Source organism: Trachypithecus francoisi, unplaced genomic scaffold (genome assembly GCF_009764315.1).
Source record: "Trachypithecus francoisi isolate TF-2019V2 unplaced genomic scaffold, Tfra_2.0 Lachesis_group6, whole genome shotgun sequence".
NCBI lineage: Eukaryota > Metazoa > Chordata > Mammalia > Primates > Cercopithecidae > Trachypithecus > Trachypithecus francoisi.
In genome coordinates this window covers 13,633,796-13,658,906 of record NW_022681471.1, presented here as the reverse complement: position 1 = coordinate 13,658,906, position 25,111 = coordinate 13,633,796, and the positions used below count along the sequence as shown (strand labels likewise).

The following is a 25,111-nucleotide window of genomic DNA, read 5'->3' as shown; positions in this document are numbered from 1 at the left end:
TGTGATGATTGTGGTAAGTACTCCAGAGAAAGAAGGACCTAATCTGGTCTGGAGGGTCAAGGAAGTGAGATGAAATCAAAGATAAGAAAGAATTAACCAAATGAAGAGATGGAAAGGGGCAAGAAGGAGAAGAGGGAACAACATGCACGAATGTCATGAGGTGAAAAGCAGGATGGCGTATTTGAGAAACTGAAAGAAGTACATGTTGCAGAAGCAAGAGAGTGAGCGGCCAGAGAAGTAGACAGGGAACCAATAACATATGACTTTGTAAAGCATGTTAAAGATTTTTATATTTATCCTAAATGTAATGGGAATATACTGAAGGGAGGTGATGTGATTAGTTTTTGGCATTCTGTCTGGTAGCATTGCAAATAATAGATTAGAGGGTAACAAGATTGGATGGAAGGGTACCAGTTAGGTTGTTGCAGTCATCTAGGCCAGAGATTATTGAATGTGAAGATGGAAAAAACTGGATTGGCTCAAGCTATAATTAGAAGTTAAAAATGATGGTATGGGTGACTCCTAGGTTTCTGGCCTGTGCAAATGAATGGATGATACTTACATTCATAAAAAGGCAATGGCAAAGGAGGATCAATTTGAAGGCAGTGATAATCAAGTTAGCTGTGGACATTTTTTAAAATGTAAGGCATCTTTTAAATATCTAAATGACAAATGAATAGTTGGATATACAACCTGGACAACAGTACTGGAGTCTAAACTCTACCCTCTTTCGTTCAAACCTTACCCATTCATCAAATCCTAGCTTAATCTACCAGCTCCACAAGAGTCACTGACCCGTTTTTCTCATTCTATTCTTCCCCTCCTCTGTGTTCCTCTCCTAGTGTTTATTGCCTGAACCAATCATTAGGTTCCAGTTATATACTCTACAATATATATGGGGATATATCTTGTTTCCATTACCAGACATTAAGTTTGTTGAAATTAGAGATCCATATTAGATTACATTATACCTTCTTACCACCAGCAGATATACATGTAGTAAGAGATCATTTTACCTGTAACAAAGTGAATGCATAGCCTTTCTGCCACTAAAGCAATATTAGAAGCAAAAGGTGTTAAATGCAAACAAAACTGGATTTGAATTTGACTTCACCTCTTACTAGCAATGGTGACCATGGTCAAGTATTTTAACCTATTTAAAGTCAGTTTTCTTGCTTATCAATACAAGATATTAATAATAGTACACACCTCAGGAAGCTATTGTTCAGTATTAAATGCAAAATGTATGTAAAGTGTATATAGCACAGTGTTTGCCACAGGACAAGTAACCATATTTGTTGTTGCTGTTATGACTATTATTAATTTTGTGGAGATCAAAAAATACCATAATTACATATGACAAGCAGTGGCTATGGTGAGTGACAGTTAGTGAATACAAAAATTGGTATAAGCGTATGCCTGTTTCTCCATACTTTATAGTATAGTAAGATTTTCCATTATTCTCTACTTCAGAAAGCAGTCATAAATTTGTTGTCTTTATTTTTGGCTGGAGGTTGGCCTCTGGTTTTATAGAATATTCCACTGGAGCCAGTCTCTTGTGTTTCATAAAGCATAAATTAAGGTATGGCTAAATTCACAATGTGAGAATTGTATGCATATGTGTATATATGTATAGACCTATGTACCTATTAATCATTTTTATCAAGAAGGCCCATTGCTCACGGTGTGTACCATATATTGGTCATTATGTTGCTGGCAAGCAAACAGAAATCACCCACTTAACAGGAGAGAAACACATTAACTCTTCAAACTAGTAGGGGGTGCTTTTACTAAATTACCTCCTCCAGTTGCTTTAATGGTACCCTAGTCTCCACACACTAATGCATGTCTGAGCAGTAAGTAGTTTTCTGTCACCTTATTGAGAGAACTAGGTTATTTCTTTTTTAATATAAGAGCTTGGAGAGAGGGTGTGGAAGTTTGTTTTTTTCTTTATATTTGTAAAATATTTATTTATGGAATCACTATGGGAATGTTATAAATGTATAGTAGATATAAATTGCTACTTCTATTTGTAAAAATCCAGTATCTCTTTTAAGCGAATGGTATTAGTAAGAAAAAAATTATGATCAATGTTTTTCCAACTTTTACATTGCAGTGCATCCAATTTTATATTTTTTTACTATTCTTAATGGAAGAGTTCTTATTGAAAGGTAGTCTTGGAATCTAGTGATATTTTTAATATACCAGCAGATTAATATATTTTAATTTTATATATGAATAATTATAATTCAAAATGGCCTTTCCAGTTAGCTTTCTTTTCACACCTCTCCTAAGGCCCATTTGAATTTTATGTAGGTTAAGAAATAAAACTGATTTCCTAGATGAATGAAAAGTTGTCTTTTTATAATTTTAGCCCAATGCTAAAATCAAACTGTTCACAAGTGAACTGTTTTTAAATAACCCTACCCAGATTTGGAATTTTCAGAGCAAATATTATTTGGCATTTATATCGCACACCCTTTCAAGACTGGACTTTTATTTATTGATTATACGTCATGAAGTAGAACAGTGTTATACTTACAATTTTATAGCTACGCTGTGGAGTAATTCCATTTTTCTCCCCCTAACCCCACCCCAGCTCCCCATCTATGAAGTCCCGTGGTGATTATAGTGTTGCAGGTAGGCTCTGGGTTGACTAGAAGAGCTCTTCCCCTCAAACAAAATAAGCCTCTCTCCCCAACCCTTTCTCCATTCCTCTTTCTTGCTCCCTCCCTCCTTATCCCCTCTCTTAGGATATTGAGTTTCCAAGTATTTAGCCAAAAATATTTTGGGAAGGAAAGTGAATACACAGAACAGGGACAAATATGACATATCTCAGCATAGTCTCCCAGGGTCCTCAACTTCCTTCAAATAGAGGATACTGTACACAGAATCATTGACATGGTTTTCACCTAGTAGATTTCTGTTTGATGGAAGAAGCTAAATTCCTATTTGTCACTGCTTTCATATACTCATTTTGCTGACCCTGTGGAGGAACCTGCGTTAATACCCGATGAAGTGCATAGACAATAACATACAGATTAATATGCAGATGAAAATCTGTGTGATTCTGATACTAAATTTTGACTGAGCACAGTTATCACAAATTTATTCCCACTAGAATATGAGTTCCATGACTGCAGGGATTTTTGCCTGTTTTCTTCATTGCTTTATCTCTGATACCTGGAACAATGTTTGCTATGTTAGGTGGTTAATAAATATTTTCTAGTTAAATGAATTTTCTTACATTTTGGATTAAAATTCACAGCTAGTGAATTTCCAGGCTGCTTTGTAGACATATGCAAAAAAATTGTAAACTCAGTTATTTGTGTTCAGATTAATGATTCTGGAGCCCTAGCATACAGGAATAGTAAGCAGCATAAGATATAATCTAAGACGAACAAGGCCTAATTCCTTAGTATGGCATATAAGGCCCTTTACAAACTGGCTCCATCCTACTTTACTGGTTCTTCTACCCCTACACGTATAGTACAGAGGCAGAAAATTGTTTGCTGTTCTTTAATTTCATTATTCCTTTGCACTTGTCTTTGCCTTTGAACACACACTTCTCTGTGCTAGAAACGCTCTTACCCACTTTTTAACCTACCAGAGGTGCATTCATTCTTTAAGATGAAACTCAAAGTATTACTTCTCTGGAGGCTGTCTCAGTCGTCCAGGCAGAGTGAGTCCTTCACTTTGCTTGGACTCCACAGCCTTTTATCTATAGATCTATCATGACACTTACTTCCCTGCTTGTCCTGTCATCATTTCCATGTCTGCAATAGATTGTCAGCCCTTCGAGGGAAGAGGACATATCTTTTTCCTTCTCTCTAATCTGCCTGGATCCTACCACAGTGTCTATCACACCGTAGATGCTCCATGAGTGCTTATTGAGTAACATATGGACCGAGGGCATGAAAACTAAGGGTTGAAGTGCTCTATTAAAATTATAGGCCAAGTGCAGTAGCTTATGCGTGTAATCCCAGCACTTTGGGAGGCAGAGGCAGGAAGATCACCTGAGCTCAGGAGTTTGACAACAGCCTGGGCAACATAGTAAGGCCTCATCTCTATAAAAAATTAAAAAATTAGCCGGACATAGTGGCACACACCTGTAGTCCCAGCTACTTGGGAGACTGAGGCAGAAGGATGGCTTAAGCCCAGCAGGTCAAAGCTGCAGTGAGCTGTGATTGCATCACTGCACTCCAAACCTGGGTAACAGAGCAAGACCCTGTGTCCAAAAAAAAAAAAAAAAAATTATAATGTATAATTGGCGTTAGGGAAGAGAAAGTATACCAAACCTAGTTTAACTTTGTCAGATTTGCTGACACAGTGCTGTGCTATTAGACAACTGGCCACGAATGAGAACATTTGAACAAGAAAGGGGGAAAAAAGAAATGGAGCTAGAATTCTGGAAAAGGAAGTGACAATGGCCAAAGTAATTGATGCTGAATATGGGGAGGGAGAGGGTGACAGACAGTGGATGACAAAAGGAACAGATCTACCTTAAATTGTGCCTAGGAGAAATCTTAGAACCAGTGAACTATGTCAAAAGTGAAGATTCAGTCAAGCATGTGTTTTGTCAATACACTATCAAATCACTATTTGACTCTTTGTGCTTTTTCCCCCCAAGGTGATGATTTGGGGACCAAATGGAGTCAACTGTTCCAGGCATCGTGTAGACTCATATTACATCTATCCTGTATATCATTAATGTCCTTGAGCAATCCTCATAGATTGTTTTACCTGCATATCCTCCCAAAATGTGTAAAAGTAACATGCATTCATGTATATAGATTGTCCATTGTTTTTTAAATGCCTGAAACATTAATTTGATTGCTCAGGTTAAGTGTTTGAGGCAGTGATAATAAGGATTTGGATAATGTAAGTTTCCAACTCGAAGCACTAATGTTATTGTTGCTGTTTGCATTTGCTTTCTAACTTTGAGAGGTTTTGAAAAATGCATTTTGCAGGAATTGCCTGCAGTGTTAGCACTAAATGATAGTGTGGAGGTAAAGAGAAGCATGCGTTTATCTAATTCCATACCTCCTTGATACATTTAAAATAAAGAAAAATGTTCCTAAACATTTTATCAGAAACTGTAGAATATTTTCAACTCAAAGCGTTTCTCTGTATACTGTGATACGTGTAAAACTCTGAATGTAGATCACAGATTTAGGCTTTGTCTATTTAGCATGAGGTGATAATACTACCTTGTAAACAGGAACTGCCCCCAAAATTTGATCTGATTGCTTCCTCTAGCTGGGTGATAACATGCTGAAGTAATATCCCAACACACATTTCTCAGTGAATATTATTCCTCTCATCTTTGTTAATGTTGTTAAATAATTTCAAAACTCTCCTCAAGGCAGCTGCTCTGTGCTAGGGAGCTAAACACAAGAGAGGCCAATGTTTTCTTTTATTTGTCCGCCTGCAGACACAGATGTTGTTTGTGTTGTCTGGAAGCACAGAATATGCTCTAAAATATCATTGTTGTTTTCAGTGAGTCAAAGTGACAAGTTGCGGGTAAAGTGAATCCATAAGAATTAGTACAGAGTGGAATATACTTCAAAAGGAGGTACAAAAATGTGGTAAATTCATATAGAACAATAAGCTATTAATAATATGCATAGTTTAAGGGTCTCTTTTTATATTGTCAGTGACAAAAATACCCATTGTCTCCTGGCTGCTATATCCCTCAAAGTATTTTGGCGGCTGGCTGTGGAAATCCAGATGGAGACAGCAGTGAACTGAATGAAACCTGGGAGGCAAGAAGCAGGAAGTTCTAGCATCCGCCACATGCATATTGCACAAATGAGAACTAAGCTGTGAATTTGAATGTGCTGCTTATAAGTTCATATGCTGCATGAGGTCATTAGGATGGTGTTAAAATGGTTCCAAGTTAGCATTGCCACTTGGTATCTGTGTGGCTTTGTACAATTTATTTAATCTCTCATGAATCTCGGTGCTTTATTTGAAAAACAGGACTAATAAGCCAGGCACAGTGGCTCATGCCTGTAATCCCAGCACTTTGGGAGGCTGAGGCGGGCGGATCACCTGAGGTCAGGAGTTCGAGACCAGCCTGGCCAATGTGGCAAACCCCGTCTCTACTAAAAGTACAAAAATTAGCCAAGCATGGTGGTGGGTACCTGTAATCTCAGCTACTCAGGAGCCTGAGGCAGGAGACTCACTTGAATCCAGGAGGCGGAGGTTTCAGTGAGCCAAGATCACGCCACTGCACTCCAGCTCAGGCGAAAAGAGCGAGACTCCATCCTCCATCTCAAAAAAAAAAAAAAAAAAAAATATATATATATATGTATATAACAACCTTTCTCTCAGGGCTACTCTGAGGATTAAATGAAATAATATATGTTTCAGAGTTTGGTACATAGGAAATGCTAAATTCATGGAGGTCAAGCTACCAAGGAACATGCAGTTTTACATATTAAAAAAGACAAAGAAGAAAGTAAATCCAAACATTAATTTAGCATCTTCTTTTTTAAAAAAATTACTTTAAGTTCAGGGAACACACACACCATATGTTTATTGCAACACTGTGTACAATAGGAAAGACTTGGAACCAACCTAAATGCCCATCAGTGATAGACTGGATAAAGAAAATGTGGTACATATACATCATGGAACACTATGCAGCCATGAAAAAGGATGAGTTCATGTCCTTTCCAGGGACATGGATGAGGCTGGAAACCATCATCCTCAGCAAACTAACACAGGAACAGAGAACTAAACACTGCGTGTTCTCACTCGTAAGTGGAAATTGACCAGTGAGAACACATGGACACAGGGAAGGGAACATCACACACCGGGGCCTGTCAGGAGATAAAGGGCAAGAGGAGCGAGAGCATTAGGACCTAATACCTAATGTATGCGGGGCTTAAAACCTAGATGACGGGTTGATAGGTGCAGCAAACCACCATGGCACATGCATACCTATGTAACAAATCTGCACATTCAGCACATGAACTTAAAGTAAAATAAAACTAAAAAAACATGCTAAATTCATGTTTGGATTTACTTTCTTCCTTTTTTGATATGTAAAACTGCATGTTTTTTGGTAGCTTGACCTCCATCCATTTGTGCCCCAGAACTGGGGAATGCATGCTTTAAAATCAGAACTACCTACTTGAAGTGGGTAAATTAAAAATCTTATACTTAGTCAGTTGCAAGTGAATTTTCTGGTAACTGAGATAAGTTAGTTTTACAACTTCTACAGCTAATGGAGAATGGCCTTTCTTTCTAAATAAAAGTTTGTAATGATAGGACTGTAATGTAAATACCACTCTCAAAAATAATTGTATTGGTTCAGATCTACTGTACTTCAGAATGAGGTTGACTGACCCTGATTACAAGAGTATATGACTACTATGTTAGTATTTGTATGTAATAACCCTTTCTGCCATTGACTATATATACTATATATACTATGCCACTAAAGAGTCTTTGTAGAAATTAACGGCAAACAAAGGTTACATTACCAACCTCCTATTGTTGAGAAGTAGATTTTGAGGGTTTTTTTTTTTATTATTATTATACTTAAGTTCTAGGGTACATGTGCATAACGTGCAGGTTTGGTACATATGTATACTTGTGCCATGTTGGTGTGCTGCACCCATCAACTCGTCAGCACCCATCAATTCATCATTTATATCAGGGTTTTTTAAATAGTAGGGCTTCATTTGCACTGAGTTAACCATATCCTCTCATCTAGTTCTTGGAAACAAATGACATGCATTCGACCAGAATGAATAGCCAGGATTATGAGAGAAATCTGTAGCTATGGGACAAAACAAAGGCAACTAGACTCTTAAGGTGGAAATGGCAAATGTGTCACCGATATCATTGACTCTACCTAATCTGTCATGCTACTTTATCATTGAGCCCAGATTGGCCCATGAATCTTTCCTGCCAGATTAGGATTAAACCTCATTTGCTGGTCATGTTTGCATTAGTCTGTAACAATCTAGGCATTCGGGATTTCGGTATCCAGAATTTAAGCCCTTCTGATTCCACTGGAGTAAAATCAAAATGGCAGGCAGACAAGTTGAGAGAAATTGATCTGTCCATTTCCCTCATTGATGGCAGTGTGTGAACACAGATTGGTTTTTCTGTTTTATCAACCTTGCTGCTTTGTTTCATTGCTCCCAGTGTTCTACTTGGACATTTAAATTAGACAAGCAGAAAATATTCTTGTCTTCCCCCTGTATTTTCTAGAAACATCTTTATTGAAGTAAAATTGACATACAATAAACTATATATACAGTGTGTGAGTTGGTAAATTTTACATATGTATACATCCATGAAAACATCACCACAATCATCACGGTGAACCTACCTACCGCCCCTAAAAGTTTCCTTTCACTGCTTTATAAGCCTATACCCTCCATTCCCCACACACCCCAGTCCAGGCAACCACTGATCTGCTTTCCCTCACTATATATTAGTTTGCATTTTCTGGATACTTACATACCTGGAAGCACACAGTATGTAGACTTTTTGTTTGGCCTCTTTAACTCAGCATAATTATTTTGATATTTGTTTATGTCATTATATTATTTATGCTAATAGTTCATTCCTTTTTATGTCTCAGTAGTATTCCATTTTATGGATGTACCAGAGTTTGCACTCGTTTGCCTATTGATGTTCTTTATTTCCAGCTTATATTTTGTTTATATTTCCAGAAATTTACAAATAAAGCTGCTATGAGTACTTGTGTACAAATCTTTGTAAGGACATATGATTTTATTTATCTTTGGTAAATATTGAGGGTTGGAATAGTTAGATCATATGGTAAGTATACATATAACTTTATAAGACATGAAGACATCTAGGGCCAACATTGCTCTGTACCCACCTTAATAGCAAGACCCAAAAGGATAAAAATGTTGCCAAGTAATTTAACCACACACTAGAACAAAGCTATATATACACATGTGTACAGACAGTCCCCAACTTACAATGGTTCAACTTATAATGATTCAACTTAAAATTTTTTGACTTTATGATGGTTTAAAAGCAATACACATTCAGTAGAAAAAATACTTTGAGTACCCATACAACCATTCTCTTTTTCATTTTCAATATAGCATTCTATAAATTACATGAGATAGTCAACACTTTATTATAAAGATAGCATTTGTGTTAGATGCTTTTGCTCATCTGTAAGCTAATGTAAGTGTTCTGAGCACATTTAAGGCAGGCTAGACTAAGCTATGATGTTCAGTGGATTAGGTGTATTAAAGGCATTTTTTACTTACAATATTTTCAGGTTACAATGAGTTTATCAGAATGTTACCCTATTGTAAGTGGAGGAGCATCTATCTATGAATTCAAAACCTGTTTTGAGTATTCTATTCAATGCCCATGAATTATGAGGTTTTCCACTGTGGGTGTTGGAAACAGCGACTATTTCCAGCCCTGTTTCAGATTCAGAAGTTGTTTCTTTTATTCCTTTCAGATGGCTCTTCATTCTCAGCTGGTTTTCTTGCATGCATGTGCTGTACAGAGTGCAGGTGAATATGCAGTGGGGGGACACTCTGAAGATCTATGAATTCTCTTTTTGTGCAGTTCTCTCCTCTCTGGTACTCTGTACTGGAAACTCTAGCTATCTCGGCCTTCCCGCACTACCAGCTTAGTCTTCTCAACTCAGAGAGACTACCAGGCTCTACCTATGATCCCCCTCCTTGTCCTGCGGCCTGGAAATTCTTACAGGGTTTACTTAATTTGTTTCTCATATTTCAGGGATTGTTGTCCTTCATTATCTGTTGCCCAATGCCTGAAAACTGTTGTTTCATACATTTTGTGTGGCTTTCATTGTTGTCATTTAAGGCAGGAGAATAAATTTGGTTCCTGTCACTCCATCTTGTTTGGAAGTGGAAGTCTTCTCCGGATTTAATGTTTTCCTCTGAATGGAATTCAAATTTGCAAGTTCCTGATGAGTGTCCAAAAAGTTATTTTCTCAATCTTTCACAACTTGGAAATTTTATTTATTTATTTATTTATTAGTGATGAGGTCTCACGCTGTCACCTAGGCTAGAGTACAGTGGCGCAATCATAGATCACTGCAACCTCAAACTCAGGGCTCAAATGATGCTCTCAGTCTCTCAAGTAGCTGGGACTACAGGCACATGCCACCACACCTGACTAATTGTTTTCAATTGAGATGGAGTCTCACTTTGTTGCTCAGTCTGGTTTCAAACTCCTGGGCTCAAGCAATCCTCCCACCTTGGCTTCCCAAAGTGGTGGGATTATAGTCAAGAGTCACCCACATCCAGCCAGAATTTCTTTTTTCTATCCCTGACTTATTTTTTTAGTGACATTTTCTGAGTTCCTGAAAACAGGCTGTCAGAAGGGCTACATACCCACTCCAGGGCATTCTACAAACTTACTGAGATGATAAATTCTATCTGGGATATGGCATGAAACTACTTGATGAGAATGACAAAAGAAGTTTCTATTCAAGCCAGCTTAAAGATGGTCTTTTACCAAGGTTTTGTGACTAGTTTCAGTAAAATTTCCCCAGTTCTGCACCCTAGAGTACATTTCTGAAGAATTTTAACAGGAAATTATTTCCCAATATATTATGCCAAAAAGTATAGTGAAGAAAGCTTCCCTTGTGTGACTATTTCAGTCAAAAGATGATACTGAGTACTTGTTCTCCATTAGTCTAATATTATAAATTGTATTTTCCTGAATTCACAGCCAGTGGGCTGCTGTCTTTCTCTTCTTGCCAAATTTGTGGAACATCTGTTATTTGAAACAGACAGCTAATTTACCAAAATAGCAATTTTTCAATTTGCATTGGTAGGCATTGTTTTATGTTAAGCTAAACCACCTCGAATGTGTCAGAATTGGGTTCAAGTTGTTAACTCTTTCAAGAGTGGTTCCATGTTAACTATTAATTTTTAAACTTTGGTATTTAGGGTCACTCTTTGCCTAGAATTATTCTAAGGTCTGAGAGGATGGCAATACAACCTTAGAATGTAATTTATTCTGTAGCTGATGATGGACCCTGACTCTGTTGTACCATTCTATCTTGTCATCTTTACTCATTCATCACAAAGTAAATGCTTACAGAGAAGTGTAGAATGTTACAGAAATAATATTGCTTGCCTCTGTGAGTATGTGTTTGAAGCATTCGCAAGTGTTTTTAATGGTTATTTAACAGTAGTTCATTGATCTCACTTCTCTAGATAGAATTGTGCAGCAGATTAACGTAGTTTAAAATTTCAGACACACACACACGCACACACACACTCCTTGACCGAAAAGCTGCACATGCTTAGTGAACATAATGGAAATACACAAGAATACCTGGAAGACCACAATGGGCAATAAGAATTCAGGTTCCAATGAGTTATGAACAGCCAGAAAATTGGGCCAACACGTGTAAGAAATGAGAAATTTTTAGGGCCATTGAGCACTATGCATTTTCAGTGTTCAGTAGCCCTGAAAATTTCTCATTTAGGCCAGGAAGTCTCTGTCTCATTCAAAATGTTGAAATAAAAGGAACATGCACAGGTTCTCATTGATCTAAATTTCTGTTGAAGTTCAGGACCTCCCACATCTTTTCTAGTCCCTGATTCTTTTTCCAGACTCTTATTACAAAGACTGTAGAGCAAGCATCCAATTTTGTCATTGTAGTGGTACTGCTGAGTTAGCTTCAAACAAGTGCTCCCATCTTATGTGAATACAGTCTAAATGGAGCCGTTCACTAAGGTAAAAATTAGTTTAAGGAAATAGTTAGCATTTGCTTATTCCCACATCAAATTTTCTTCCTCTTCTTACATTGCTGAAGGATATTTTAATCTCTCTCTAAATATGATTGGAGTTTGTTTTGATTTCTTCCAAGTTTCTACCTCGTCTTCTTTTCTTTTGAGTTTCTGCTACAATTCTGTGTCCTCTGATTTGAACCATTTTTACAGATTTCCAATTCATTGTACTTCCGAGAGCATCCTTTTATGATATTAACATAGCCTTTTAACTACATTCTGGGATGTCTCCAGTTAGCCAATATTGGTCACAAAGCATGAATGTTTCTACTTCAGGCTTTTAACTCTGCCCAGATTTGTTGCCATGCTTTTCAGTATACTGACAGATGGAGAAATCTTGAAAATTAAATAAGGCATAATTAGTAGGTCCTGAGTGCCGAGATAATGGGTGCATTTGGAACTGTCAAGGGGAGAGTAGGCTCCAGGAAGCTTAGTTATTTTATTTAAGTCCTCTTATAACCACAGTCTCCAGTCTTGCACATGGAGCATTCCATCTCTCGCTCCTGTGCCCCAGAAAAAGCTGATGAGCCCTCAGCAGAAAAATAAAAGTCAGGTTTAGACAATGTGCCTTTATTACCTTGTTATCATTAGGGGCTGAAAAGGTTCTGTGTGGAACTTCCCAAAGGACATGACAAGGTCCTGTTAACTCACTCTGCTCACTGCCTAGTATAGCGCTGTACATTTGATAAAACATTTTCATGAAGAAAGAAGGAAATTAAATTGAACTAATTTTCTAAGACTAAGATAAGTCAGAGGAGACTATTTTGTTTTGATTTCTTTACTTGAATTGAGTGGGTGTTTAGTGAAGCTGTGTTTAAGTAAACTTACTTGAACTGATTTGGTTGACAATTTGATACCGTTTTCTTTTTAAAGCCCTCAAACTGAGAAATATAAAATGGTACCCAGTAGTAAAAATTATTTGCCTCTTATCTGGTGTTACTTACTTCTTTGTCTCTGTATTTCTTGCTTAAGATTGTAATAATCCATTACATTTTTCCCTGGAACCAGTAATGAATTATTAGTGTGTCAGTAATATTTTTTAATTGTGTGAATTTTATTCATTATGTTTCCAATAGCCGTGTTGTAAATGGATAATTTTATATTTGATGAGTAACGATTTACTCAGTTGCTTCTTACATTTTAAGTTGTAGATTCTCTATTTCTCTATCAATAATCTTGCAATTCATAGTAGATACATAGGCTGTATCAATACTTTAATATGGCAAGAATTATAATTATGGCACAAGATCTTATTTAACTAAATATGTACTATATCCTTCACAAAGAAGTATAAATGGCACCTTGATTCATAAAACTACTAACTCTTTTCCCATTTGAGCACATTGGCCATTACGTATGTTGGATAACAGGTTCAGGTTATAATTACGGAATTTTAGAACAAGGCAGTTACCTAGAGATTTATTTCTAGTTGGATCCATACATCTTACAAATGAGAAAACTGTGGCCCCAAAAATGTTAAGTGACTTATCCAAAAACCAAATGGATGATTAATAACACTTGCTTCTGCATGTAATCTATAAACATGTTATGAGTCACAGTAATTAAACTAATAATTCTATCCCCTCCCCCCCTCCTTTATTTTGGAAATGGACTATACTCTTAAAAGTTGTATCCCAAATTTCTTAGGTCATGGTTAAAATTAATCACACTTCTTGGCTTCCAATTACTTATTTGGAGCATAATGCCTTGAAGCTCACTTTTTTTTGTTGTTCTGATTTTTTTTTTTAATTTATTATACTTTAAGTTCTAGGGTACATGTGCACAACGTGCGGGTTTGTTACATATATATGTACATGTGCCATGTTGGTGTGCTGCACCCATTAACTCATCATTTGCATTAGGTATAGAAATTTAAGAAAAATAGTCTTGAGCATATCAGAAACACAGAAATTGGCCGGATATGGTGGCTCACACCTGCAATGCTTGAGTCCAGGAGTTCAAGACCAGCCTGGGCAACACTGGGGGAAGCTCTTCTCTACAAATAATTTTAAAATTAGCTGTGTGTGGTGGTGCACACCTGTAGTCCCAGCTACTGGAGAGGCTGAGGCAGGAGGAGGACCACCTGAACCTGGGAGGTCGAGGCTGCAGTGAGCCAAGATAATGCCAATGGACTCCAGCCTGGGTGACAGAGTGAAACCCTTTCTCAAACAAAACAAAACAAAGCACAGAAATGGCATTTCTAGGAAAACGCTGATACAGATAGCTATAACTTTCCTTCTCAAGTTTTGGTAAGTGGCTTCTTTAGGCTGAACACCTGATGATCAACCCGTAGATTCAGAAAGTACAGTCATTTTTTTTCAGCACTTCATAGCATTTTTTAAAAATTATTAATTTGTTAGCATTAGTAGATGCCTAAGGTGGCCCTATGTGCCAGAACTCTACTCAATCTCATGATCCTCAACTGTAAATGTTTCCCTAGCTGCTGAAAGCTTAACAGTGATGAGTTTCATCCTTAGTTTCCCTCCTAAATTTGACTTTCAACTCTTATGTGTCTAGGACAAAAGTACACCCTAGAAGATCACTGAGAAATCATGCATCAGTCGGGCGTGGTGGCTCATGCCTGTAATCTCAGCACTTTGGGAGGCCGAGGCAGACAGATCACCTGAGGTCAGGAGTTCGAGACCAGCCTGGCCAACATGGTGAAACCCCGTCTCTACTAAAAATACAAAAATTAGCTGGGCATGGTGGCAGGTGCCTGTAATCCCAGCTACTTGGGAGGCTGAGGCAGGAGAATCGCTTGAGCCTGGGAGGTGGAGGTTGCAGTGAGCCAAAATCACACCATTGTGCTCCAGCCTGAACAACAATAGCAAAACTCCATCTAAAAAAAAAAGAAAGAAAGAAAAAACAAATCATGCATCCGTTAGTTTTGATGACCTCTTGGCTTAGATATAAGCAAGGTGACATTTTGACTATGTTTTTGTTCATGTTACATTTACTTTATTCCACTAGAGAGAAAAGAGCAAGACCTCCTTCTAGCTGTTAGACTTTCAGCTCCACCTGTGACAATTGATTCAAAAGTCTCCTTGTTGTTTTAATATCTGGTGGTGTACAATCAACTAAAAATCTTTGTAGGGGTATAATTGAAGTATAATAAACTACACTTACTATATATACTTAAGGTGTGCAATATGATAAACTTTGGCATGTTCATGTACCTGTGAAACTATCACCACAATCAAAATAATGGACATTTAGATCACCCCAAAGTTTTTTTGTGTCCTTTGTTATCCATCTCTCCCTCCACCCTTTTCCCCAGGCAACCACTTATTGGCTTTATGTCACAGTAGATTAGTCTGAATTTTCAGAATTTTATATAAATGGAAGCATACCATATGTAGATTTTTGTCTGTCTTCTTTGACTTAGCACAATCATTTTGAAGTCCATAACACTGCTATGCATCGATAGTTCATTCCTTTTTAGGACTGAGTAATATTCCATTGTGTATATATACCACAGGTGTATTATCCATTCATGTGTTCATAGACACTTGGGACATTTGTACTTTTTAGCTATTTCCGAATAAAGCTGGTATGAACAACTTTGTACAGTTTTGGACAGAAGTTTTCATTTCTTTGTGATAAATGTCCAAGAGTCCAATTCCTCTTTTGGTAAGTATGGCTTTAACTTTTCAGAAAACTGCCACACTTTTTTCTTAAGTGGTTGCACAGTTCTACTTTCTCACCACCAGTATATAAGAATTGTAATTGCTCCACATTCTTTCTCAACACTTCTTGTGGGCAGAGTTGTTTTAGCCATAGCAGTGGGTATGTAGTGGTATCTCATTGTGGCTTTAGTTTGCATTTTCCTGGTAACAGTGATGTTGAGCATCTTTTCATTTGCTTTTTGGCCACCTCTATTTTTTGTTGTGAAGTGTCTCTTGAAACCTTTGCCCGCTTAAAAAATTGAATTTCAACCATTGTGGAAAGTAGTATGGCAATACCTCAAAGAGCTAAAAGCAGAACTACCATTCAACCCAGCAATCCCATTACTGGTTATATACTCAGAGGAATATAAATCATTCTACCATAAAGATGTATGCACTCAGATGTTCATTGCAGCACTATTCATAATAGCAAAGACGTGGAATCAACCTAAATGCTCATCAATGACAGATTAGATAAAGAAATGTGGTACAGGCTAGGTGCAGTGGCTCACTCCTGTAATCCCAGGGTTTTGAAAGGCCAAGGCAGGAAGATCGCTTGAGTCCAGGAGTTCGAGACCAACCTGGGCAATATGAAGAAACCCCATCTCTATAAAAAACATGAAAAATTAGCCAGGTATGATGGCATGTGCCTGTAGTCCCAGCTACTGAGGAGGCAGAGGTGGGAGAATCACCTGAGCCTGGAAGTCAGGGCTACAGTGAGCCCTGATCACGCTGCTGAACTTTATCTTCTCTAGAGAATATGCAGTACTTTAGGTAACAAGGTATATGTACAAGGCTAGAAAACCTACTTATGGTGCATTATAAGTGCTTTAGATAATGCATCTTTTGGGAATTTTGAGCACCACCAAGATGTTTGTGTATTTAAGAAAATGTTTTACAATGGTGACATTGATTTCAATAAAAGGAAATGAGGCATTTCAATAAACATCGGTTACTGTAAGTGAAACTTTTTCTCGTTCTTTCTTTTTTTAATGCTTTACCACTTAAGAAGAGCAACTGATAGCTAATTTGGATTGTTACTTTTTCTAATTATAGATTGACAAGAAAGTGTACTTTTATCTGACTGTACTTAATTAGAGAATTTATGAGTTAGTCTTTGTAGTCAAAGCAGGATATAGTTCCAATAGAAAATAAATTGTTTATCCTATGCAATTTTTGATCAGATTACACAGCATTTTCTTAGAAAGGAACAAATCCATATTCTAATTTCCTTTTGAATGGGAAAAAAATCTCTTTAATTAAAAAGAATCTGCTTACATCTGTCAGTGCTTTTAAAAAAACTTTATCTCATGTTTTATTAATCTGGAATGACAAATTGGACCTGCATTTATTTTTATTTGCTCATCCTTTTCCAATGAATGCCATGACTCAAATGCTCATATTAAAATCTTTGGAAAGCCACATCTCGTATGCCATTGTATGAGTGAAACTAAATGCAAGTCTGTGCTCTTGGAAGTAAATTTCTAATTAGTTCCCTGAATTCATGGAAAATAAGTGGAGACACTTCACAGCAATTCAGAGCAAAAGCTTCCTTTCTTGTGTCTTTAAACAGAATTAGAGATGATGCAGCAAAATCTGTGGTAATGCCATTGATAAACTTGCACCCTCACTACTACCCATTCCGGCTCCCATCCACTTCAAACAAATCTCTAGGGCAGTCGATTTCAAAGTATGATCCCTAGACCAACAGCATGAGTCTCACCAAGAAAGTCATTCAAAATGCAAATTATCTGGCCCTACTCCACACCTGCTGAATCAGAAACTTAAATTGGAAGGCACGGATGGGAGTGGGGTGCAGCAATCTATGTTTTAACAAGCCTTCTAGGTGATTCTGAAACAGACAAGTTTGAGAGCCACTGTTTTAGGGGAGTGAAGTAAGTTGTGAATACAGACCTATATAAAATTCATTCTTGCAGCTTCAAGCTGAAGGTTATTACCAGGTTGCTGTAGCAACAACTGCACAGTAGGATTGGATAATGAAACATTGTGAAATTAAGAGGCATGAATATTAGCTGATCCCAATATTCTAGATTGCTAAAATTTATATTGGACAAAATTGATTTTTACTTTTAGCCTTATGGCAAGAAGAAGCATGGTTTCATAACATTTTATGTTTGACAAGTGGAAACCACGACTATTTTTTGAATACTACTACTTTGGAATTAACCAAGTTTTTGTAGAAAAAGAGAATTACTCTTTAAGACATTCATCATCGAAATCAAAAGGTAGCATACTCAGCAGTGACTTATAACCCTGAAAGAGTTAATTTTTAATTGAATATTTCTAATACATTGTAGTAGCTTTATTTGCCTACTATATGTTTCACAAAGCACAGTGCTATTCACCTAGTGGTATTAAGTAAACAATAAGATTTTTTTGTTAAACCCCTATTTGGTAATTATATGCCACAAAAATAGTTATTTTAAAAATATATTCATATTCTGCTTGCTTTCCTCTAGTGTGTGGTCTAAAATCCAGTACTTTCTGTATTCAAAGAATTAAATTCATGTTAGAGTTTGCATTTTATTGATATGTGCTAAGGATTAGATGCACTCAGTTAAGTTCCTTCCCAGCCAAATGACATATCTTGTCTCTGATGTCAGTCTGAGAAAATCCTGTATGGTGCACTACATCTCTGGATTATCTTATCTAAGTATTACATGGACATTTCAGATGATATGTCTTGGCATGTGGTCATTTTTCATTAACTTATTAGGAATTGTTAAAGCATCTTTTCCCCTTTTTGGCACCTTGCTATAATTGAATGTAAAATTGACTATAAGACTGAATGCTTGATATTCATGCAGTAAGTTGAGGGGGCATCGTTGGTGTATAGCAGAAACCATGCCTAGATGGTTGTTTTAGGAAAAAGGGCTCTGTTGCTATCCGATGTGAGCTCTGAAAAAATAATACCTATCCTCTGGCGTTTATTTTCCTCAACTGTAAAAAGAAGGAATTCATTGCATCATCTTTAAGGTTCTGAAAATTTTATAATTCTAAGATCTAGGGAGAAAGGAGTGGAAATCCAATCCACGAACCACTGCCAAGGTACAATATATGACTAAACTTTTTTAGGTATTTGTTGAAAAAAAAGAATTAAACAGAATAATTAGCATAAAGTCAGCCTTGAAATCCTTTAAAATCAATGGAAAATAATGATATTAGGTACGGATGATTTAGAGTTTAAATTAACATGTTTTAGGAAAAATACTTTAGAAAAGTGCATTCGAACTTAATGCTTTTTTCTCAGAGTTTTCACATTGAATTATTTATTCTTAAATCCAATGTGTATGGATACTTAGAAAAGCAAATAATTTTAATATTTTAAGCATAGGTACGCTCTGCAGATCATATATATTCTTCCTAGAAAAGAATATCTTTTAAAGGACACCTCTCTACACTTTATACTCCTCTGCACTCACTTATTTCATTACAATTTGTGAAACCTAAAATTGTAGCTATAAAGCTATTTTGGGCACGCTTTTTCCAGAACCCTGTAAGAATCAACAGGAGCATAATTTTAAGCTACAGAAGTGCAAAATAAACACAGAGTCCTAGCTACCATAAATAAAAGGCCAGAATTCTAACTTTGCAAAAACAGATAATTACTACCAATGGGGGAGAGGGGAATGAGGACAAAAAGTAGAATTTTCTGGGGGATTTCTTCATACTTCTAAACGTTTTCTCTGAACTTTGTTTCTTCTCAGAGATGGAATTCTGTGAAACCTCTCACACTCTGTGCTCTGGCTACCAAACAGACATGCACAGCGTTTCTCGGCGTGGTTACCAGCTCGAGATGGGATCTGATGTGGACACAGAGACAGAAGGTGCTGCCTCACCCGACCATGCACTAAGAATGTGGATAAGGGGCATGAAATCAGAGCATAGCTCCTGTTTGTCCAGTCGGGCCAACTCCGCATTATCCTTGACTGACACTGACCATGAAAGGAAGTCTGATGGGGAAAATGGTAATAAACTACTTGAATTATTTAAATGAAACACAGAAAAAATGCAATTTTTAGCCTTTGCTTTGTTCTCCTTCCCTATATCTGCCCTTCTTTCATTTAATATGCAGAATGGAAATACAAGTTAGCAGGGACTCATGGGCAACGCACGTACCTAAGTATCTGGCAAATAGACATTTATTTGTAATAACAGACAAAATATTTTACATTTTTCGGTGAGCCCCCAAGGGAAATAATCTCATGTAATCAGTAATATTGTGCATGTTTTGTTTATTACTCACCTTTTATTTTCATCTTTATTTTCCACGACAATACTAGTAGAATTTATTATAGAATGTCCAAATTTCGTGTATTTGGGCTTTATATCAATAAATGAACAGTGAGACGAACAATTATATAGCAAGTACATTCTGTATGTGCTTACTATTTGGATTCAGATTAACCTGTTGAATGTACAAACTCAAATTAACCAGGTTGGACTGAAATGATTTAAAAACCAGAAGGTGAATGACATCATCCATTTGCTTGACAATAAGGACTAGCAGCAGCATTACGTTGTAAGCATATATGATTTTCTTGCAACTTTTATAAAAGGAAAATTTTGTCTTTTTGATTTGTTGGAAAGGGGTTAATTTATTTTATTTTTGTTCTTTTGCTCCTACCAGAGAACAAAATAGTTTCATAAAAAGCACATTACTGCTTATTAAACACATTCATCTAGTCTCTCCATCATTCTGTTTGTGTACATTTTATAGGTCCTCATTACCATGACCACAAGGCTTAGTCTGTTAGCTGTTAGTACTTTTTCAGGTGGCAGAGAGATAGCCAGCTGCCCTGTACCTGCAGTTTTTTTTCTATTTTGTCCACTTCTGCCTTCTTTAACCCAAACGTGACACTGGCCATATAATCAGGAATTAGAGGTTGCCTACTAATTAGAATATCACTTCCTAAATAATAGACCATAACACTTTATGATATCACCAAGTATCCTTGGGGGTCTTGTTTTTTTATGTTACTTGTTTTTTTATATTACTTTCATATATGTATGTGTATGCATTGTTGACTTTGGCCAAGAGTATAGGAAGTAACATATGGAAATGAGAAGGGAACATACTTGACATATGTAGCACATTCATGGAAGTGAAAGGCATTAGGATAGAAGTTAGGAGACCTTTGATTGGTCACTACAGTTTTCTGGGTTTCATCTTTCAACTGGGAAAAACAATGATCAAAATTATATGAAATGGGATGGTAGGTGATCTCTTATATTGGCAAGACATCTTGTTGTCCCTCATCTCACTCTGAACATATTCACTGGTTTGAAACATTGAAATGAAAGGAAGAAGTTTCCCCACTGGGCTCTACTATTCTTCTACCTCAGCAAGTCCCTTGGTATGAGGTGTCTTTTGGGGTGATGAAAATATTCTAGACTTAGATAGTTGTGATGGTTGTGCAACTCTGCAGAAATACTAAAAACCACTGAACTGTATGCTTTAAAAGGATGAATATTACATATGTGAATTATATTGCAATAAAGCTGGGTTTTTTTTTAAAGCACCACTAGATGAAGTTGATAAGGGTTGAAGTGTGAGGAATTGCAGATGACTTGGACAAGGCTTAACTAGTAAAATGTTACTGTTACAGGTTTCAAATTCTCTCCTGTTTGTTGTGACATGGAGGCTCAAGCTGGGTCTACTCAAGGCAAGTGTTTTCAAATATTTGATCACCAATTATTTTTACTTCACCCCATCCCTGGCACCCTACCCCCACAAAATAGAACCCTGCTTCTCTGACAAACAACATACAAGCCTGCTCAATGAACCTGTCAGAGAATACAGTGGCAGCTTATTTGTTTGTTTTCTTCTTGAAAATTTCATTTGTAAATGTTGGTGGTGAAGAGGAGGTGAAGGGGGAGCTAGGGAGAAGGGTAAAACAGGATTCCAGGTAGGATGAGAAAACATTTCTTTAACCTGGGAGGAGAGACTGAAATCAGGATGGGTTGGATTTGGCCTTATGACTTTCTACATATATACCATGTTTGGCATGGCTCTAATAATTAACTCAGTATAGTTTAGGTATTGTCATAACTTCCAGATGTTGCCTAGGAGTTGGCCTTGGTCTCTTCCTCCAGGTATTCATGCTTGGTTTTAGCATCACACTTTATCCATGTCATCAATCATAAATAACACCTTCAAATGAAAAAAAAATGTTGTTCATCCTCTTTTGTAAACCTATATTTACACTGTGTCATTCCTTAGTAAGGGGGCATTGGTGTTTTGTTCTTTTTTTTACTTTTGCCTTCGTTGTATTCATTGGGTTTTGCCCCTTTGGAGAGGGATACTACTGAAAGTAACATTTATAAATGGTTTTCACAACCCGGTCTGTGCTGGGGGCCCTTCTCTAACACCTTGAAGTAGGGCCCACACATCCCACCACAGGGCAGTGACTCAAAATGAGATGAAACTAGTATATAAAGATTTAGAACAGTGTTTTTAACATGTAGGAACAATATGAATGTTCACTATTATTACTGGATTAGCATTTCAAAATTTCCAAACACACTTTTCATATCTTTATGCCATTTCATCCTTATGACCACTCTGTGAAACAAAATCTGTTGTCTCCATTTTACATATGAGGAAGTGTTAAAACAACAATTCAGAAGCAATCTAGCTGAATTTCACTGGATTATTTCCCAAGTATGCTTTGTTTTGTCCCTTGGATCATGTGTGTATGCAATATGTAAACTTGAACAACTTTTCCCTGCTCAGTTCTCTATGTCTTACTTTGACTCCTACTAATATTTTCAATAAAGAGTATATAATTTGGGTTCTTATTTATCACCTATGGTAAGATTTTACCAATGTGGATTCCACAGATTTTAATTGATGACAACCATGCCTGGCCTGCCTTTAGCATTTCCATAGATCCTTGAGGAGTTGGTTTGAGTTAAGATAAGAATGTAAATGACTTTTCCAAAAGTACGTTAACTTGAGGAAACAAGTTATTTCCAATGAATGAACTTGGCGTTTGTGTGGAAATGTTGCTATTTATTTCCTATTGATTTCATCCATTCATGAAAGCATGCTAATCAAGTCATCTATTTTATTAATTTGAGTTGATGTATGTTATATTTGAAAAAGTAAATCTTTAGAATATTTGTTATGTATATGTTTTCCTACCTCAGACTCCATGCCATCCCATCCCTGTGGCTCAATTAATGTCAATGACATTTTGTTTTGTTTCTGTCTTCCTATACTTTCTGAATTTTAGATTATTGATGAGACAATGGGCATGATATCATGGATCAGCTTAGGAACATTTGAGCCACACTGCTGTGAATGTTAGATAAAAGTTAAGATGGAGGAAATTGTTAATTTAGGTGAATTGTCCAACTGAGAAATATTCTGAGAAGTAATTTCAAAGATGCTTACTATTCTATTCATCCTAGGAGAATATGACTTTGGTTTTCTACTTATGTTTCCAAAATCATGTCTATAAGGACTTGTTTCTTTTATTTCATTAATTGGCCAAGCCTTTCAGAATTTTTTTTCTCATTTCCTTAACTCTATTGGTTGCCCTTAATTGAATTTATGTCTCTGACATTTTATAACTCATGAAGAATTCTAAGAAATAACCCTTAATTTCAGCACTAAAACATTTGAACTTAAAGGCCTGAAGTACTAGAAAGGAAACCATCAGGTGACAGAAGGGGATCTGGAGGCTTTCACAGGGATCAGAGCACTAATGCATTATGTTTCCATTCTCTCAAATTTGTCCTAAGTAAACCCTTCATCATCTGTTGATGCTGAATTGTCTATTAAGAAAGATGCACATTCACTCAAGTTAGCTTCATTCTGGGACCTGTGAACAGTCAATACCTAGGTGATACTTTGATATCAAACATCATGCTTTATTCTATGTCATTTTTATTCCCATTTCACCTTACTAACAGCATTACTACTCATCATAGGCTAATACTAGAGTTGTGTACTTTATATCCTAACAATGGTTGTTAATAAGCACTAGACTGGAAGCTACTTGATGAAATGGTCTAATTTATTCACTTTTGTAGCTTCAATACTTAGCAAGGGGACCTAGAGCACAGTAGGCACTAAATAAATGAAAAATATGTATTGTTCTAAGGGTAAAATATATTTTTTGTCGATCTTGTCTTGTGTGACTCTCATAAGGATAGAAGTGCTATAGTGTGTCAGACCTCTGATCATCTAACACACAACTCTATCTCTGATAGGTGATCTAATGGTAATTTAATTTTTTTATCTTTAGTTATGGATATATAATAGGTGTACATATTTATGGGTACATGTGATGATTTTTTTTTTTTGTCAGAGTCTCGCTCTGTAGTCAGGCTGGAGTGCAGTGGTGTGATCTCGGCTCACTGCAACCTCCACCTCCTAGGTTCAAGTGATTCTCCTGTCTCAGCCTCCCAAGTAACTGGGGCTACAGGTGCACACCACCACACCCAGCTAACTTCTGTATTTTTAGTAGAGACAGGGTTTCACCATGCTGGCCAGGATGGTCTCAATCTCTTGACCTCGTGATCCACCTGCCTCGGCCTCCCAAAGTGCTGGGCTTACATTATGTGATGTTTTGATACAGGCATACAATGTGTAATCGGGGTAATTAGGGTACCATCACCCCAAGCATTTATCATTTCTTTGTTAGGAACATTCTAATTCCAATATTTTAGTTATTTTAAAATATATGATAAGTTAACATTGACTACAGTCACCCTGTTGTGCTATCAAATACTAGATCTTATTCATTCTATCTAACTATATTTTTGCACCTATTAACCATGCCTACCTTTTCCCCCATTTCCCTCTACCCTTTTCAGCCCCTGGTAACCATTCTTCTACTCTCTATCTCCATAAGTACAATTGTTTTGATTTTTAGTTCCCACAAATCAGTATGAAGATGATGTTTGTCTTTCTGTGCCTGACTTGTTTCACATGACCTAATATTCTCCAATTCCATTAATGTTGCAAATGACAAGATTTCATTCTTTTAATGGCTGAATAATATTATATTATATATATGTACTACATTGTCTTTATCCATTCATCTGTTGATGGTTGACATTTAGGTTGCTTCTGTGTCTTAGCTATTGTAAATAGTGCTATGATATATTTCCTTTCTTTTGCATATATACACAGCAGTGGGATTGTTAGAGCATATGGTAGTTCTATTTTTACTTTTCTTAGAGTACCTCCATACTGCTCTTCATGATGACTGTAGTAAATTACATTCCCACCAACAGTATATAAAGGTTTTCATTTCTCCACATCCTTGCCAACATTGTTATTGCCTGTCTTTTGGGTAAAAGCCATTGTAACTGGGGTGAGATGATATTGTAGTTTTGATTTGCATTTCTCTGATGGTTAATGATGTTGCGCATTTTGTCATATGTCTGTTGGCCATTCATGTGTCTTCTTTTGAGAAATGTCTATTCTTTTGCCCATTTTAAAATCAGATTATTTGATTTTTTTCCTATTGAATTGTTTGAGCTTCTTACGTATTCTGGTATTAATCCCTTGTCAGATGGGTAGTTTGCAAATATTTTCTCCCATTCTTTACTTTCTAATGAGCATTTCTTAGAAGACTTTGACAGCCCTACTTAAGTATCAACCTCAGTGATTAGGGTATCCGT

General features: G+C 36.7%; 1 protein-coding gene across 1 annotated transcript in view; it reads left to right on the top strand.

The window, feature by feature from the left end:
• Positions 1-21,230, top strand: part of LOC117078438 (teneurin-1-like) — a 348,633-nt gene extending 327,403 nt beyond the window's left edge. Inside the window, exons 4-5 of the mRNA XM_033201992.1 lie at positions 19,180-19,440; positions 21,082-21,230. Coding sequence (XP_033057883.1) covers positions 19,180-19,440; positions 21,082-21,230 — 410 coding nt within the window. The remainder of the gene's footprint in view (positions 1-19,179; positions 19,441-21,081) is intronic.
• The last annotated feature ends 3,881 nt before the right edge of the window (positions 21,231-25,111 follow it).